General features: G+C 35.6%; 1 protein-coding gene across 2 annotated transcripts in view; it reads left to right on the forward strand.

Annotated features, from left to right (window-relative positions):
* The window catches only part of Gpm6a (glycoprotein M6A), a 275,020-nt gene that overhangs the window by 141,159 nt on the left and 114,129 nt on the right, over positions 1–19,732 (forward strand). The window contains exon 1 of one of the 2 annotated variants that reach the window (XM_052752305.1): positions 18,711–19,285. The exons of the other annotated variant lie outside the window; for it this stretch is intronic. Coding sequence (XP_052608265.1) covers positions 19,249–19,285 — 37 coding nt within the window. The 5' untranslated portion in view covers positions 18,711–19,248. Of the gene's footprint in view, positions 1–18,710; positions 19,286–19,732 lie in introns of those variants that run through there. 2 annotated transcript variants of the gene reach the window in all.

The raw sequence follows: 19,732 nt of genomic DNA on the forward strand, positions 1-19,732 counted from the left end.
TGCCAGAGGGGTTGCAACCCACAGGTTGAGAACCACTGCACTAGGGTTTATAGATCTGTTTTTAATTGCTTATCTTATTTTTATTTAGCTTTGGTACATGATATGTATCAAGAAAATTATCCATTTCTCTTAGATTTTTCAATTTGGTAGAGTGTAAGTTTTTCAAGTATGTCCTTATGATTCTCTGAATTTCTTCAGTATCTATTAAACTTAATTTTCATTTTTTTGTTATTTTGGATATTCTCTTTCTGCCTTTTAGTTAATTTGGATAAGGGTTTGCAGCATGAATCTTAAAAGTTCTTATTAATAAAATCAAACCCGAGGCCAGTTATTGGGGTAAATCCTGGAAGGTCAGAGTACCAGAACAAACCACAGCTAACCTCACCTGGCCAACTTCTCAGCTGGTCTTGTTTCATCAGACTGGAAGCTTCTGTGTCCTCATCCCAATGGCTCTCAGCTGAACTGCTGCTCGAAATCTCCGACGCTTAACCAGTCAAATGCTTAACCAGCCAAATGCTTCTAATTTCTCACGCCTTATAAACCTTTCTGCTTTCTACCACTACTCCCTGGGATTAAAGGCTGTTTTCTGGGATTAAAGGCGTGAGTCACCATGCCTGGCTGTTTCCAACGTGGCCTTGAACTCACAGAGATCCAGAGGGATTTCTGTCTCTCGAATGCTAGGATTAAAGGCGTGTGCTAACATTTTCTAGCGTAAGTATCTTGTGGCTTTTCTGTTCTCTGACCCCAGATAAGTTTATTAAGGTACACAATATTTTGGGGAACATAATATCACCACAAGGGTTTGTCAATCTTATCGATTTCTCAGAGAACCAATTCTTTGTTTCACTAATTCTTTAAGTTGGTTTTGTTTGTTTGTTTCTATTTTATTGATTCTCCTTCTGAGTTTGATTAATTTTTCTCATCTATTTCTTTTGGGTGTGAGTCCTTTTTGTTCTAGACCTTCCAGGTGTGCTGCTAAGTTACTAATATGAGGTCACATCACATTTTTTATGTGGGTACTTAGTGATATGAACTTGTCTCTTAGAACAGTCTTCACTGTGTCACATAAGTTTGGGGATATTGTGTATTCATTTCCCTTCAATTCTCGAAAGTCTTTAAGTGCTTTCTTAATTTCTGTTTTAATCAACTTCTCATTCAGTGATGAGTTGTTCAGTTTCCACAAGTTTATAAGCTTTCTGTGGTTTTGTTGTTGTTTTTGTTAGTATCCAGCTTTAATCCACTGGGGTCACATAGGATCCAGGGTGTTGTTCCAATCTTTTTGTGTCTGTTGTGACTTGTTCTATTATTTGGTCAATTTTGGAGAAAGTTTCATGAGGTGCTAATAAGGTATATTCTTCTGTGTTTGGGTGAAATGTTCTGTAAATTTCTGTTAATCCATTTGGCTTATAATGTCAGGTATCTCTGGCATTTTCCCGTTTAAATTTTGTTTGGAAGACCTGTCTATTGGGAAGCATGGGATATTGAAGTCCACTACTATCAGTGTGTAAGGGTCAATATGTGATTCAAGCTTTAGTAATGATTCTTTTATGAACTTGGAATCTCTTGTCACATTAGAAAATAATAGTTCTCTACTAGAGCTTATGACTTGTCTAACCATAGACTTTTGGAACAATAATGTGCCAGCTATGTGTTTCATCCTGTAGACAGGGCTATAAATCGAATCAGAAATCAGTGTGTTTCTCCCATGATGCCTGTGCCAGCACTGCATTAGTGGCATATCTTGTGAGTCCAGTCATTAATGTTTCTCTCAGTGTTCAGGCCTGACTAAGACTGATACCTACTTTTCTCCTCTCCTTGAAAAGCATGCATAGCATATTCCAAAACTATGAAAACCAGCCATTAACCAAAAAAAAAAAAAAAAAAAAAAAGAAAAAAGCCGGGCGGTGGTGGCGCACGCCTTTAATCCCAGCACTCGGGAGGCAGAGGCAGGCGGATCTCTGTGAGTTCGAGGCCAGCCTGGTCTACAGCGCGAGATCCAGGAAAGGCGCAAAGCTCCACAGAGAAACCCTGTCTCGAAAAACCAAAAAAAAAAAAAAAAAAAAAAAAAAAAAAGAAAAAAGAAAACCAGCCATATAGGGATGAAGCTTCCAGGCCTGTACCAGCTTTATTTCTCCATGTTCTATGATTCACATATGTGTTATCTTCTTCAGCAATAGGGTTTAATTGTGATGTTCTGGAGGGTCACCAAGAGCATTATCAATAGCTTGTCATGTTCGAGGTCTATGGGGCATCACTGGCCAACAACTACAAAAGAAGTCAACTATTCATTTCCAGCACTGGGTTTTTTGTTATCCTTTGGTTTTTAATAAGAGTATTGTTACCTAACTGTATAATAACTACATTTAATTCTTTTTATTTTATTTTACAATATAATTTAGTTCTACATATCAGCCACGGATTCCCTTGTTCTCCCCCCTCCCACCTCCCTTCCCTTCCCCCCCAGCCCACCTCCCATTCCCACTTCCTCCAGGGCAAAGCCTCCCCCGAGGATTCAGATCAACCTGGTAGACTCAGTCCAGGCAGGTCCAGTCCCCTCCTCCCAACTGAGCCAAGTGTCCCTGCATAGGCCCCAGGTTTCAAACAGCCAATTCATGCACTGAGCACAGGACCCAGTCCCACTGCCTGGATGCCTCCCAAACAGATCAAGCCAATCAGCTGTCTCACCTATTCAGAGGGCCTGATCCAGTTGGGGGCCCCTCAGCCATTGCTTCATAGTTCATGTGTTTCCATTTGTTTGGCTTTTTGTGTGTGTAAATGGTTTTAGGAAGCTTCTACAGTTAAGTTTCCAAATGACTTCTTAAAAGGTCTTTAGTGTTATTTATCCCATTTTTTTCTACTACTCCAATTTATCCCTTCCTGTTCCACAATTCCATTTTAACCCTTTGTAGCATTGCTTCCTATCTCCCTTCCTTTGAAAACCTCTCTATATGATCTCTTAGTAATTTCCTGACCTCGTTGCGTATTCAAAATGAGACAAGTATAACTAAAGTTTCAAAGCTAAGATTCACAAATTAGAGAAAACGTAATGCTTGTCTTTCTTGGCCTATGTTAGTTCAATTCTGGTGATTGCTTCCAGCTCTTTCCTTTTACCTGAGAAATCTCATTTTTCTTAATAGCTGAGGAATATTCCATTGTTTCCACAATTGTTTCATTAGCCATCCATCAGTTGTTATGTATCCAGGCTGCTTCCTTTTCCTGGTTGTTATGAATAGGGCAGTGATAAGCAAGAATGGGCAAATATCTCTTTAATGTGTATATACTCAAGGGTGATGTAGGGGACATATTGGTAGATTTATTTTCAGCTTTCTGAGGAAGCTCCACACTGACTTCTACCATGGCTCCATCAGTTTGCAATCCAAAAAGCAGTAAATAAGTGTTTATCTTTCCTCACCTCCATGTCAGCATTTTCTATTGTTGGGATTTTTAGATCTCAGTCATTGTGACTGGGATGAGATGAAATCTTAATGTAGTTTTAATTTATATTTCCCTCATAGCTAAGTATGTGGAACATTAAAAAAAATTTTCAGCCATTTATTTGTATTTCATTATTTGGAAACTGTTTAGTTCTGTGCTCCAGTTTCAAACCCAGGTAGTTTCCTAGCTTTATGTTTAATTTTTAAGTTCTTTATATATTCTAGATACTAACCCTCTGGCCAAAGTATAACTAGTAAATATGTTTTCTCATTCTGTAGAATTCCTCTTCATTTAATTCATGACATCTGCTCTAACAGAAATTTCTAAATTTCATGAGATCCCATTTATTAATTGTTGGTCTTAGTGCCTTCAGTATTGGGATCTTGTTCAGAAAATCCTTTCTGCACCAGTAAGTTCAAGTTTGATCTCTATTTTCAGAAAACACTTTCCAACATTAATGAGTTCAAGTATGGTCCCTACTTCCTCTTTTATCAGATTAAAAACATCAAATTTTATGTTGAGGTCCTTGGCCCAGTTGAGTTCTGTGTAGGGTGACAGATAAGGATCAAGTTGCATTCTTCTACACGCAGAAGAACTATCAATCTTCTCAATCTGTTCAAATTACCAACTATTGGTGTCATTGATTGTTCTAATTTTTTTGTTTGTATTTCCTTCATTTCAGCCATGATTTTGTTTATTTCTTCCCATCTAGATTTGGGGGAGTATTGATTGCTCTATTTTTCTAGGTCATTCAAGTTCATACTGTTATTAATTTGATATCTCTTAAATTGCTTTTATATACATTGTGGTAGTTTGACAGAAATTGGCCCCCATAGGGAGTGGAATTATTAGGAGGCCATAGATGTGGCCTTGTTGGAGGAAATATGTCACTGCAGGGTGGGCTTTGAGGTTTCCCTTGCTCAAGCTAGGCTCAGTGTGACACACAGTTGCTTATGCTGCCTGCAGATCAAGATAAAGAGCTCTTGGCTACTTCTCCAGCACCATGTCTGCTTGTACACTGCAATGTCCTACCATGATGATAATGGACTAAGCCTCTGAAACTAAAAGCCAGTCCCAATTAAATGTTTTCCTTTATAAGAGTAGCCATTGTCATGGTGTCTCTTCACAGCAATGGAAACCCTAACTAAGACATAGTTACACAGCGCTGTAAGCTTTCCTCTTATGACTGCCTTCATTGCTTCCCATAGATTTTGATGTCTTGTATTTTTAATTTCATTCAATTCTTGTGATTCTTTCTTGATTTGTTTCTTCAATTTAATGGTGTGTTTGGCTTCCATGAGCTTATGTACTTTCAATCATAATACTGTTAATATCCAGTTTTATTTTATAATGGTTAGATGACCCCTTTGGGAGAAAGTCCCATGGGCTGCAGAGAAGAACATGCATTCTTAATGTTTGCAGGGAAAGTTCTGTAGGTGTCTGTTAGGTTTATTTGATTTATGGTTCCATTTAACTTAGAGTTTCTCTAATTTTTTCCAGATGACTTGTATTGATGGTAGGGGGGTATTGAAATAGTCACTGTCATTGTGTTATGAGTTGATCTGTATTTTTAAGTCCAATAGTGTTTCTTTTATGAAATTAAGTGCTCTTCCAAGGACTAAGTGGGATGTCTTTATCAAACCCTTCACCTCAAGGTTCACAAATCTATGCAGAAGAGGAAGAGAAAAGATTGTAAGAGCCAGAGGTGGTGGATGACTCCAAGGAATCAGTCTTACAGACACAATAGGACTGACATACATAGGAACTCACAAAGACTATGACAGCATGCCTGGGTTCAAGCCAGACAAACTTTCAACACTGAAAAGGGAAAACTGACAGAAAGTCCTACCCTGAACCAAAAAAACTATTTGTATTTGATACCTGCTGTAACAGCGAAAATCAATTTTCTCAAATGGAGCATCGCTGGGTGTGTTAACCATACTGGCCAACACAAAACAGGCTCCATGTGGAGCTATGTGCTTTTGTTTTGTTTTGTTATCTTTTTTCTTATTGTTCTTTGTTGTTGTTATTGTTTGTTTTAATTTTCACGTTGACGGGGGCTGTTGACAAATAGAAAAAAACATGAAATTTTACAGGCAGGGAGTTGGGGAGGATCTTGAAAGAATTGTGGGGAGATAATATGATCAAAATATGTTGTATAAAAATTTTTAAATAAAAATTAAATAGTTTATAGTTGACTATACAGTGAATAATGTCTAAAAAACAAGAAAATTGGATGCTCATGTGTTTGGTGGACATATGTTTAGTATTGTAATATCTTCTGTTGAATTTTTCCTTCAATGATTAGAAAATGTCCTGTTTTCCAAATTGGCTTGAAAATATTGAAATTGAAAATACCATACTACATCATATAAAAATAGTTACACAGGGGTTGTCTCAACAGAAAATAAATTTATAACCACTGTTAACTGCTCAAGTCTTTGTCTTCTATCCTTAATATATCATTCAATTAAATACAATTTCATTGATGAATATTTCAAAGTAAAGATTGTTAGACATATATTGACTACAGATGTTTTTTAATTTTTTTTATTTATTTAAGAATTTTTTAATTCATTTTACATACCAACCACAGATCCCCCCTCATCCCTCCTCCCGCTCCCTCCCCAGCCTTCTCCCCCTTCATCCACTCCTCCAAAAAAGCAAAGGCTCCCATGGGGAGTCAGCAAAGCCCAGCACATTTAGCAGAGGTAGGTCCAATTCCCTACCCTCTGCATCAAGGCTGAGCAAGGCATCTCAGACTATGGATATGTTAAAGAGCATCATGTATTGATGACAAAAGCTAAGAAAACTCTCTTAGCACTCCAAATTATTTTTAATATATCTTTCTGATCTATTTTCATCATCTCACATAGCAGAGCCCCATATTGACATTCTTTCCCATTCCTATTTTATGGTATAAAATCAGAAAAGCAGCTTTATTACTGATAGCACATACTTTCAGTGACTTGTCCCAGAAAATAGATTAACTCTGAAAAATGATAAGCACTCAATGCATGACTGATAAATCAATTCTAAAATAAGATGACCATGCAGAATTACCTTGTATAACTTATATTTCCTTTTAAATAAATAATTACCAGTTATGTGTAATATTTCGGTTCTAATCCAATATCCTTTCAATGATAAAATTCTGTAGTTTATGGAAATACAATATCATTATGTACAAAATTCTATGAGCTAACACTCATTCTTTCTTTAAGAAAATGATTTTCCAAAATTTAAATTTACCAGATATAAATTTATATGCATGCACATATTTCTAAATATATATTGAAGAATCTTTGAGAGCTATACAAGAGAAATAACACCCCATAGATACTTAGTGATTTACATTAGTTTCTTATTCATTAACTTTAAATGTTTTAGGTTGTTAAATAAAAATATCATTTAAATATTTACTTACATCACATATTTGCAGGAATTGATTAGTTAACTTTTTATTAAGTTTCAGTTACTAAGTCATTGCTGAGGCATAGAAGATAAAAGACTTCTAATGTATATTAAAATGCCTACTATTATGGAACTTGGAAGATCATTTCCTTTTCTGAACTTCAGGCTTTCACTTAGAAGAGAGACTTAATGCTTTCAGGTTTGTAAATAAAATTAATGAAACATAATATGTGTCTAGCATGGTCACATGGGAACTACATAAATACATAGTTGTTACTAAATAATAACAGCTAACCTTAAAACTGAACATCTCACGATAAGTTCTTCCTCACTTCATGAGCTGTGAGGGAGAGACAATTACATCTCATGGTTTCTGCTCTCAATGATAGGCAAGGGAAATGAATATCATGCACATTAAAGCAGTAAATATTGAAAAAAATGTGTGATGCCTGGCACATAAGAGCTGTAGACAGATGATATTGAAATTCAGGATACAGAAAGGAAGGGGGAATAAATCATGTCTTCCTTAATATTTGTGATATTAAATGCTAAAAACAGCTTTGCATTTTATCTAGGACAACTGTAGTGGGATGTTTATTGGTGACTTGAGCATGCTGCTGAAAGCTATAAAGAGCTGTTGCAAGCTGATGGATTGTGCAATTGTTTCAAAACCAGGATGGCGTCAAGTGGTGTTTCTGCAGGGTTCATTTGAAACTGATAGTGCACCAAGAGCAAAGAAACTTTTCATAGCAGAAGTATGTGTAGTCTTTGAATTTTTTAGGGCTTTGATCTTCCTGAAGTTACGGTCTATCAAATGACTATCTAAATAGACTATATATTGCATCACCAATAAAACTCTCTTTGGAAAACATAGAGAATGTTTTCTAGTTGTTTCTAGTACATTCAGGACTTGGGCACTTGTGTTCTCTACTGAGTGTAGAACAGATCACAATGGAAGGCTTCTTGCTGAAAAATAACAACTCTCCCTGCAAATATATTCAGACATTGGAACAGTTTGGATATGGTTTGCTTCTCACAAAAGTCCACGCATTCAAGGCTTAGTCCCCACTGTAGTTGGCTCTGTGTGTGTGTGTGTGTGTGTGTGTGTGTGTGTGTGTGTGTGTGTGTGTTGTTGTTGTTGTTGTTGTTGTTGTTGTTATTGTTCAAACTTGAGAGGTAGAACTTAAAGAAAAATAATTAGGTCTTGATGAAAGTATCCTTAAAAGTGATTTATGCATTTTGGAAGTGGGTTAGATCTTGAAGAACTGAATTACCTAACAAAGGAGGTTGTTACAAAGTGAGTCTATGTTTTGGTCTTTCTGCACTTGCTCCTGGAGGCTTCATATCTGCTCCCATCATGCAATGGAATTTGCACAGCTGTGTGGAGGCTCAGAGGTGGCTTTCCAGAGCTTGGAGTTTAAAACTTGTGAACACAGTAAACATTTTTCTTTGTTGTCAATCTCACATATTTTATTAAAACAACATGAAATGAAAGCTTTATATATATACACATATATGCATTCATATATACATATATATGGAAAAATGGTGATACATAAATACATTTAAAAACTCACTTATCGTGCAAGAAAGGATTGTTTATTCACTCTGTTCTTTGGGAAAAGTCCATTGCTTTCTGTTAATTTAGTCAGAAGTTCAGGTATTGTCCTAGAGGACAAGTTGAAGGATTAAAAAAGTTCCCAATCTGTCAAGAGTTTTATTTTTAGATAAGAATTTCTAGGTTACCTACGATTCTCTTTGGACTGTAAAAGCACCCTTTGGCACACATTTTCATTCACAAAAGGACTAGCTGTCTAAGACATAAGCAAAAACATCAAAATGTTCATGGTAAAGCTGAAAGACTGGAATCCTGATTTCCTCATCACTTCTTCTGCACCATGCAGTGCGGTCAGCTTTGTGGGGGCTCTCTCCTGCCATCTGATTCTAATCTAAGACCTAAGACAGATCGAAAATCACTACTCTATAATGTAGAGGGCAGAACAGGCTTCTGGCTTTCTGCAGCGTTCATTCTCTCCCCGCTTCTTTCTCCCTCCTTTCCCTCTCCTCTGCCCCTCCTTCCCTCCATGTAGATTCCTCTGTCTCCATTCCCCTCCTTTCCTCCTCTCTCTCCCTCTTTACCTCCCTCCCTCTCTCCCTCTCTCTTCTTCTTTTTCCCCCCTCCTTCCTTTTTCTTCCTGTCCTATGTGTCTTTCTCCTCCTATACCACTCCCCATCTCCCCATTTTCTCTTTACCTTTCTCTTTGGATTATTTTATTATTGATGCACTCATATAGGGCTTTCATGTGCATTTTCCAATGGATATGTAAGGTCAGGATTTCTAAACCTCTAAACTATGGTTAGAATGAATAAAGAAATACTTCATGAATTTGTCAGATAAACTAAACTATGGTTAGAATGAATGAAGCAATACTACATGCATTTGTCAGATAAGCTAAACTATGGTTAGAATGAATAAAGAAATACTTCATTCATTTGTCAGATAAACTAAACTATGGTTAGAATGAATGAAGCAATACTTCATACATTTGCAGATAAGTTAAACTATGCTTAGAATGAATAAAGAAATACTTCATTCATTTGTCAGATGAGCTGTATCCTTGTTCTGTTGTCAGGAGTATAACATCAAGGCTTTACCAAAAATAATGAGGTGCTTGTATAAAATGCCTAATTATGGGGTAGTTTAAGCAATGAATGACTTATCCTCTTGCAAGATATAACTCTAGTGTTAGCGAGGCCAAAATTCAACTTAAATTCCATTCACCACTTGTATAGCCTCAAAAAGTTGTTGAAAAGTTTAAAAGCTTCAGTTATTTACATGGCAAAAGGTGGTGATTTAAAAAATTTCATGTTTTGTACAAAATATGTTTTTTTTTAGTTCTAGCCCAATGATTAGAACATTGCACGTGCTTAGTAGTAACCCATTTATTGCTGTCACTTTGATAAAGCTGACAATATTACATTAAATCATTAAATGGTATTTAAAAACATGAAAAGACCAAAAAGGACTCTGCTTTTTATATATTAAAAAATAACATTTAACAATTTAAATTATTCTGGTTAGAATTTCAGTCACACACACAATCTTTAAATTTACACCAAGACTTATATATTGTATTTCTATCATTTAGTTACAACCTTTCGCTTGTTGGTGATTTATACAATTGTTATTTGTATAGGATTTCTTCTGTTGCCTGTACTAAAATTTCATAACTGATTATGGGAATCATGGGAATTCTCTACTCAAACATATAGTAGAGATAGTTTATAAAGTCATCTTACTTTGTGTTTTGTTATAATTTAATATATTTTATAATAATTGAATCCCCCAAACATGATTTAGATGGAAATACATAAATAGTTAAAATACATGTTTCCAAATTATTATTAAACACATTATATATATGTAAATATATATATATTATATAGTAGTGCAAATGTAGAGTCAAAAGTCAATAAAACATCACATAGATAACAGGATATACAAAAAGACATAGAAAACAAATATAAAAATATCAGGTATAAATATTAGAAAGATAACTTCTTTTCAATTTTAATATATGATTGCCTGTTCAGAAATGTTTAGATGCAGAAATTAAAATTTGAGTGTTTAGCAAATATAATTCTTTCAAGATCATTTAAAATATTTCCTTTCATCAAAAACATTGGGAAATTTAATATGAAAATAATAAAAGGGAATTTCAAAATCTATGGGAAGATAAACAATAAAATAAATATTAAGAAAACATCATTAAAATACACAAGAGAAATCTTATATCAATGGAAATAATCAAAGAGCTACTAAAGTGGATTTAACGTAGTAATACTGTTCATCATATCTCAATAAATCTGTGATGTTGACATGAAACTAAACAATGCAACTTTCTTTCAATTTTTACATTTTAAAAATCTTTCTAAAGTATACAAGAATAATTCAATGGTAAGATTAAGGCAATTTTAATCAATTAAGAATGGGAAATGATGGAGACTTGTTCTTTCACATAGAATTTTAAAGTTAAGATTATTGAAAATTATTTTTATCACCAGAAACAATGTACAAAGGAAACAGAAATCAGAAAGTGACCTGTGTATATTTGGGTGGTGGATGGTGACAGGTAGCATGGGGAACTGACTTGCAGAAAATGGATTACTTAATAAGTTGTTTGAAATGACAATCTTCATTTAAAAATTGCTTAAACTCAACATGTAAGTATTACTATTTATAAAATAAGTTGAGCAAAGCATAAACTACCGCATATTAACTATGATATCTTAGAGGCACAACTGTTTTAGAGTCTGTGTTTATTAGTTAGATAAAATGACGTTTTTCATTGTAACATTTTTCATGCATTTGTCTTAGTTATTGTTCTGTTGATGTGATGCGACAGCATGATTCTTATAAAAGGAAACATTGAGGGCTTGCTTCTATATTTAGAATGGTTAATCCATGATCATCATGATGGGAAGTAGACAAGTATGGCACTGGAGTAATACCTGAGAGCATTATGTCCTGATCCACAGGCAGTAGGCAGGTCCTGGCTGAGGCTTTTGAAACTTCAAAGCCTACTGCCAGTGACAAATCTCCAACAAGGCCAAACCTCCTAATCCTTCCTAAAGTAGTTTCGCTCCCTAGTAACTAGACATTCAAATACATGAACCTATGGGGGCCATTCTTGTTCAAACTACCATACATATATATTATAAATTTTCACTATATTCATTTCCCATCTCTTTCTTTCTCATCACCATTCACTTTTCTTCTTCCTCCATAACAGCACACATTCATTTATTTTGTTTTTTTTTTCAATCTAGAATCTGCCTGTGAAAGAAAACATGTCATATCTCTCTTTTTGAGTTGAGCTTATAACTCACCTGACAATATCCAGGTCTATTCATTTCCCTGCAGAAAAGTTAGATTTCACCTCTGTAGATTTCTACTATATTTCAGAGAATGCTGAAATTGCCAAAGGAGGACATTGTTTCCCAACAATAGATGCAATAGAAACTATATAGAAGTTTTAGAATTTGTGTCGACTCTTTTAATATCAAAATACATTTATATTGACATATTGACTATTTTAAGAGGGCATATTTGGGCTGGAGTGCCATCTTTGAGTTGTTGTTTTTCTCTTAATTGGTGCTCATGAAATGATAGCTTTTCCACTGTGCAGGAATCATGTCAAGCAACTGTTTCCTGCTTCCTTTTTCTTTTACTGCTTAGTCTGTGAAATATCTTTTCATTGTTCTGTCATGAACACTGTGAAAAGGTGTTTGTTACATGCAAATGGGACGCTTTCTCTGAGAACTGCTGTGAGTTATGTTCTAATTCCAAATTATTTTGCAGAGACTGAAAAATTTAAGAAAGAAATCATCAAGTGCATCCATTCTCTTATTCTTTTGTCACTATCATTCATTCATCCATGCCTATTTATTGATGAACACTTACTGTATTCTTGAGTAGTGGGTGGTGTAAAACAGATATCATGGGGCTTACAGGTCAGAAACAAGTGTCAACAATTATGTAAAATGCAGGCTTTCAAAAATGATACTTTGCTGGGTGGTGGTGGCTCATGCCTTTAATTCCAACCCTCCGGAGGCAGAGGCAGATGGATCTCTGTGAGTTTGAGGCCAGCCTGGGGTACAGAGTAAGAGTTCCAGGACAGGCTCCAAAACTACGCAGAGAAACTCTGTCTTGAAAAACAAAAAGATACTTCAAAAGCATGATCTATGACACTAAAGGATACCTTGCTTTAAGTCAGGAAAGCTTTTCTTGTTTTAAATATTCCAGCTTAGGTGTAAGGTGTGAGCAATGCTGGAGACCCAAGGTTACTAGAGAATATATTTTAGGAAGAAATAACAGTAAACATATGAGAAATTAAAAGGTGCTTTAATGAGGAATTATAGCAGGGAGTGTTGTGCTGGAGATGTAGATTTCTGTAAATTCCACTTTCCTAACAAAGATGTTGGGCTTATCCTAAGAATGTTAAGAAACAAATGGTCAGTTGTAAATAGGCTCTACTATTGTTATTACTGGATTGTGGCAAACTCCGTGAAAATGCAGTATTAATGAATTTGAGAGACAGTATCATGGTTTGAAAGTACCTAAGGGACCAGGATTAAAATAGGAACAGGACACTACCTATGATAAAGGTTATTTCTTTTTTCTTTTATTTCTGGGCTCATTATTCTTTTACACTACTTTACCTGTATATATTTTTCATTAATTTTCTTTTATTTAAATAGATTTTTTTCTACAATACTTTCTGGCAAAGGTAATTTCTCAAGGGCAAATACTAATGTGCTTCCAATTGTGTCTTTTTTAGGGTAAAGTCTTCTAAAGCACAGTCTATATCTTGTGAATATTCATCTCTTTCATTACTTTTGGAAAAACTAAAATCAAAATTCATCTCAGAATTGAGTTCTTTAGAATAAGCCTCCTGGGAACCTTTGGGAGATGATGCGTAATGAATAGTAAAGGAAGGTTTCCCCATGTGGCATTATGGTATTACATTGCATGTGATCAGAAGTGTATTTCTGAGGTTTTTCATGTTCAGTTTGAAAAGTCTGGAATTACTTTTTCTTTCTTTTTTATTCCACCTACCCTTTCTGTCTGTGTTAATGTTATTTCCTTTGGTAGAAAGCGCTCTACCTTAATCAAGTCACATTAAACAGAACCTTTTAGGAGACCATAAAACTTCCCTGAAGAGTTCCCAAATTGGTTATCCAATACCAAGTGGTCTACACTGAAATCCTATGCATACAACATTATATGGACTGAGCCAGTTGGAGTTCTTTATTTAGGAATATAAATAAGCAACAATTAAAGAAATAGAGACTGTGGGTTTGAGAGAGAGAGAGCGTGAGCGAGCAAGGGGCATGCATGGGAAGGGTTGGACAGAGGAAAAGAAAGGGAGAAAATGATGTGATTATATTTTAATTAAAAAAAAAACTTTAAAAAATTGAAAGGGAGGAGTAGATGAGATGTTCTTCCAGTAGGCTCATGTACTCTCTCCTGCACTTGGTTTGTCCTAATGACGTAACACTTGTCAAACATCATTGTAATCTGGGATTGTCTTAACTACTAGGAGGTTTGTATAATAAGCCAGAGACATTTTTTACCTACCTCCAGGTACAAATGAGAACAAGAATGCTTAGTAAATATTTGAATTTACTATGATTCAAAATGAATAAATACTAGAATAAAATGAAGGGGTTATAAAAAGTAATTATAATTATTAATTATAAAATGACTTGGGATAATGAATAGTCTATGAATAGATTGTTTTAAATAAGTACATAACCCTGAGGACTGTCATGATTATTCTTTGATATTTCTAAAACATTAAAAAATTAATAGTTTATGATAGTTTTGGCTTTCTAAGAGAAAATATCGAATTTGATTTTCAACCTCTACTTTAAAGCAGTAGTTAATTTGGGTTTTATTTCTCTTTAAAAATATGGCAAAAGTACCAATCAAAGTATTTCATTCATGAGATGATATTCTGTCTAGCTCTGAAAAAGTTCAAAGCAAAAAGCATTTTCTAAGCTGTTTATGTCTCTTGTTTCTGTGCCCTACACTTGGTTCTTATAATCTTATTTTCCATATGTTCTATTTGTTCTTTGATTCAGAGACCATGAACATTTCTATGTTTTTTTCCATTTGCTTTGGAGTAACTAAGGTGCTATTTAATCTATAGTTGTTTTTGATAATGTAGTTGAATATAAAGATGAATATATTATTTAATTGAAGAATATGTAGATATTTTCTCAGGTGATAGCATATTTTAAAGGGAGATATATCTAACCCAAAGTTAGAATGAGAGGAACTTATCATGATTTTAGACTAAGTAAGTAGTGTGTCCTTCAGATTACACAGAAAAAGGAATACATATCATAATCTCAGATAATATTTCAAAGAACTATCTTTTTTAACACTAATGATCAGAGTTTTAGGTGTGCATTTATGTATTTAAAATACTAAAAGTAGAACTAAAATAGAGTCAAGGGAAATGCAATGTGTGTTGTAGCTGGAGTTTTCTCCAGTCCCACTTGGGCCCCAGCAGCTCCACAGCCCACTTATAAAATAATCACTCAGAAGCTCATATTAGTTAAAATTGCTCGGCCATTAGCTCAGGCTAACTATTGACCAGCTCTTACATCTTAAATTAACCCATTTCTATTAATCTATAAGTTGCCACATGGCTTGTGGTTTATGGGTACTTTTACATCTTGCTTCCTCTATGTCTGGCTGGCGACTCCTGACTCAGCCTTCCTGTTCCCAGCATTCTCCTCTCTCTTTGTCCCACCTATACTATACTTCTTGCCTGGCTACTGGCCAATCAGCATTTTATTTATACAGAAAGACATCCCCAGCAGTGTGTAAATGAAGACTATTTGATGAGGTACCAACATCATTATAACTTGTAGATTTTAATGAGTATTTTAGTCATTTTTTCTATTGCTTTGTGAAAACACCTTGATCAAGGCAACTTATAAAAGAAAGCATTTAATTTGGGGCATATGGTTTTAGAATATCCATAGCAATCATGGTATGGTATAGTGGATAGCTGTTCAAGCTTTGACCTGGAAGTACTACCCGCAGTGAGACTTCTACTTGCATTCTTCTCCTGTTTTTCTGGTATTATTATATTCCTTCTCAGGTCTTTGATGGGATTGAAGACTAAAAGATATAGTTACAATTTTTCTTGTATCTTTGCTAGAACATATTAAGTATTAGATTTAGGTTCTTTAGGATAGGACACCTTTTGGAATGATCTTTGTAACATGCCATTTACCTATGTTCCAGATTTCTCTGGATTTTAGTATGTGTCTCTTGTTTGATGTTATTGGTGTTGGTTGCAGTGCCATCTTGTCTAGGTCATCATCCCTTATTCCTCCTGGACAATATTTGATAATCATTCCTATTGTATATAGTTGTGTATTAGGTTAGAACTTCCTTATTTAGACAAAAGGGGGAGATGTTGTGGATAGCTGTTCCAGCTTTGACCTGGAAGTACTACCCTCAGTGAGGCTTCTGGTAACTGTCATGCCTACCTATAACCGGTCCCTGAGGTGGGACCAAGATGGGAGCCCTTAAGACCCGAGTCTGGATGTGCTGGCTCTCTTGGTTCCTCGTGATCCTAGATGCTGGATGGTAGACGGAGTGGAGTTCTCCAGATAACCCATCTGGACTGCACCTCACCTCTCCCTGATCCTGTAACCAACCCCCCTACTAGCTTTAAGTTACCCCCCAAAATAAACCTCCTTTTTAACTACATGGAGTTGCCTTAATAAATCCTCCAATAGTATGGCCTATGGCAGCACACAGGCAGGGCATGGTCTAGACCAGTAGCTGAGAGCTTAAATCTTGATCTATAAGCATGAGGCAGGAAGAGCTCATGACATGGTGTGGGCTTTTGAACCCTGGACGCATGCCCTCAATGACACCCCTCCACCAACAAGGCCACACCTAATCATAATCTTTCTCAAAGAATTCCACCAATTGGGGACCAAGAATTCAAATATATGAGTCTATGGATGCTATTCTCATTCAAACCACCACAATAGGAATACAGAGGAAGCATTGCTGGCAGTTACTAAGGTTAATGTTTTATATTTAGAAGTCATAAAATTGATCTATAAGGTTTCATCATGAACTACTTTTCACATACTTGGATGTTTAAGTGTTTTTACTTCAAATGACAACAGATTTTGCAAATGTCCCTAAAATTATCAACCAACAGCACCAATTCCAGCTATTAAATTGGAAAGAGAAGATGGGGAATTTGTGTTTAATGGGTACAAAACTTGATTTTGGGTAGATTAAAAGCTTCCAGAGAAGAATGGTGGGAACAATACCAGATAAGTGTACACATACTGAAAACCTACAATAGTGTAGACTTCAAAATAGCTCACATGAAAAAGCTTTGTGACTGTATTAACAAATTAGTCTTAGCATACTTAAAGGTAATTGATATAAGAGTACTCTGTGTTTCTTCTCATCAATTTGGAAGGACTCCATTATCTCCAACATGAGAAAATGTTCCATATATTTTAAAAATAAATTTGAGTTGCTTTTGTTTTATAAAGAAAACCATTCCAGATAAAAAGTTGATCATGTAAATGTATTGCTCCCTTGCAGTTTCCAGAAGAGAAGGAAGATGTAGTCATCTTTCCATTGATCTTGCCCAGCAAATATTTTTAAAATTTTCTATTTCTTTATTTTTAATTCTCTCCTCTTTATTCTCTATATGTGTGTTGAAAAATAGGTATGAACCGAGGATGATTTTTAAAGAACACTGAAGACACCTGTGATGGATTTGAGCAGAAAAGTAGAACAGTTCTAAAAAATCAGAGTATTAGACAAAGAATTGACTGATGATATGTGCTCTGAGAGTTTCTTCTTCATTTACTATCTCAGACCCTGGATATGCTTGAGTAGCAGATGTATTTTCCAACATACAGGCAGAAAACAATTATCTTTCTGCTTTCCTTAAGTAATGCAATTGGATATGTTTTAAAGATTACAAAATACTGTAAAATACAACGTAGTGCTATTATTTGTGTAGGTGCTGCTGTTAATAATTTGCTTTACTGATTATTTCTGTGTCATGAGATGAATAAAGCAGATTAACAAGAATGGAGGTTCCATTCTGTTCTGATTGTATGCCAGGATATGTCAACCAAGATGGGTTGAAACAGAGAGACTGTTATGATTTGGCTCCTTTGATTTCCCTTATGGCTTCTCTCTCAATCTGCCTTCAACAAGCAACTGTCTCAAAATCCTTGAATGCAGATATGTGCATATATATATATATATATATATATATATATATATATATATATGTTCAGAGATAGGGGACTAGAGTTTTTTGAATCACAGTTACCTTTGGATTAAACTCATTTGATAAAAAGAATAGAAATAACAATTGATTATTAGAGAGAGGTAGACATTCATTTATGTAAATGAACTGGAGCATTTTCCGATCATTTTTCCTCGAAATAATTGATCTTATAATTGAGAGGGTGGTGTACAATATGCTGCTGACGTGCTTTAAAAAACCTGTGTGAAAGTTTTCTTATAACACAAGCAACACATGATATGAATAATGAGGATATACGTGTTGCCATTAAGGGCAAGAGCGTATTCATCTCTGTGTGCGTTTCTCTATGTTTGTTTATTTCGAGATGAACGCAGGCAAGAGAGTCTTCCTTTATGTTCTAGGAAAGCTCGAGCTTGACAGTGTTTATTTTCTTCCTGTACCTTTTGTGAAGTATTGAGCGTCTCCTTGTGTGCTGTCACTCAATAGGTTGAGCACGATTGCTAATTTATTGTCAGACTGCAGCCTTGTGATTTGCATTCCAAATCAGTGTGCAGATTCCCATTACCACATACTCTCCTGTTGTTCCTTATCTAGAATCCTTTCGTTCTTTTTGTCGCCCCCACCCCGTCCCCAGTAATCACCCTTAGAATTTTTCCTGTCACACGATTCCCACTTGGAATCAGCAGCATCTGTGGACTGAATTAATGATAATTTACAAAGACATCAATAGATTATTTTCTCGCTTTTCCTGTAAAAGTCCTATGTCACTAAATAGAATACTTATTAAAACAAAAGGTTTACACGTATTCACTTGAAAACCATGTTTTATTCCTTTTTGATTCTAAAATATGTGAGCTGAAAAGTCCTTTCTTAATAATAACCTTTAACAGACCAGCCTCGAGATAGTCTAATTGCATCCCTCCTTGGCACCTTTAAATCAAATTAACTAGACACTTCGTGAGGAGGTAAAAGGAAAGGGCATTTTTGTAATGAATCTGACTGGGTGAGAAGAAACTACTGCAGCAAAAAGACACGACGAAAATCTGGGCTTTCCCACTGTGGTAGCAAAGGGGGGAATTATGGGTTGGTGGTCCGCTTCATGTTAGGAGGACACCCCTCCATCTGTTCACAGTTCAGCCTGCTTCCAATTTAAAGCTGGGATTTCAACACAAACCTCAATTTCTTTCCCCCATTTTAAATGCAAAGCAAGGCTTATGAATCATAGTGCCCCTGCTCCTAGAATTCATTCCACTTTCCACACCCCCCTCCCCAAATTATCCGGCTGTTTGTTTGAGTACCTGCTTGCTGTGGCACACAATGGGCAGCTTTGAGACGAAAAATTGATAATCTTCACGGAAGAGTAATTTGAATGAAATTACACTTGACAGCCAGTCTCCAAGCAAGCGAGAGGCGCGAGGGAGCCTCAGCTAAGCTCTAAGGACTTGCCCAAGCCACTGCTGCTGGAGCTGCCCAGGGGGAAAAAAGCACCCGCTTTTTCAACATCTAATTGAGCTTTTGACTAATTCCGTGCGCCAGATTCTCCCGAAGAAAGGTAGCCATGGAAGAGAATATGGAAGAAGGGCAGACACAAAAAGGTACTGTGCTTTTCAAAGGGTTTATTTGTAACTAAGTGGTTATTTTGCTCTTTCCTTGTTTGCTTTAGACACTTGCCAGAGAGGCTAATGAATCTTTCTCTCTTGGAAGGCATTTTTCCCTTCCTTTTTCCTATGCTTCGCACTTGCTATAATGTCTGTTACGATCGTTGTCATTTGAAAATCTTCCATGTATAAGTAGCTAAATGAATACTCGGGCATTAGTGATAAGCACAGTGCAGTGTGGTGAACTATCCCTTAGTCTAGTCTTTGTTAGATTTCGTTTATTTCATGTTTTCATGGTTGTCAAGCCCAGTTCAGAGATTCTAGATTTGAGCCACAAACACAAATGGTGCACAAGTTGCAGTTAAAAATTTGATGATGTAACCATTATCAATACCTTTGCACAGACAACTGATAGAACAAAGACCAACAGCATTTGGTATAATT

Source organism: Peromyscus californicus, unplaced genomic scaffold, assembly GCF_007827085.1.
Source record: "Peromyscus californicus insignis strain IS unplaced genomic scaffold, ASM782708v3 Scaffold_23__1_contigs__length_62951481, whole genome shotgun sequence".
In the NCBI taxonomy this organism is placed as follows: Eukaryota; Metazoa; Chordata; class Mammalia; order Rodentia; family Cricetidae; genus Peromyscus; species Peromyscus californicus.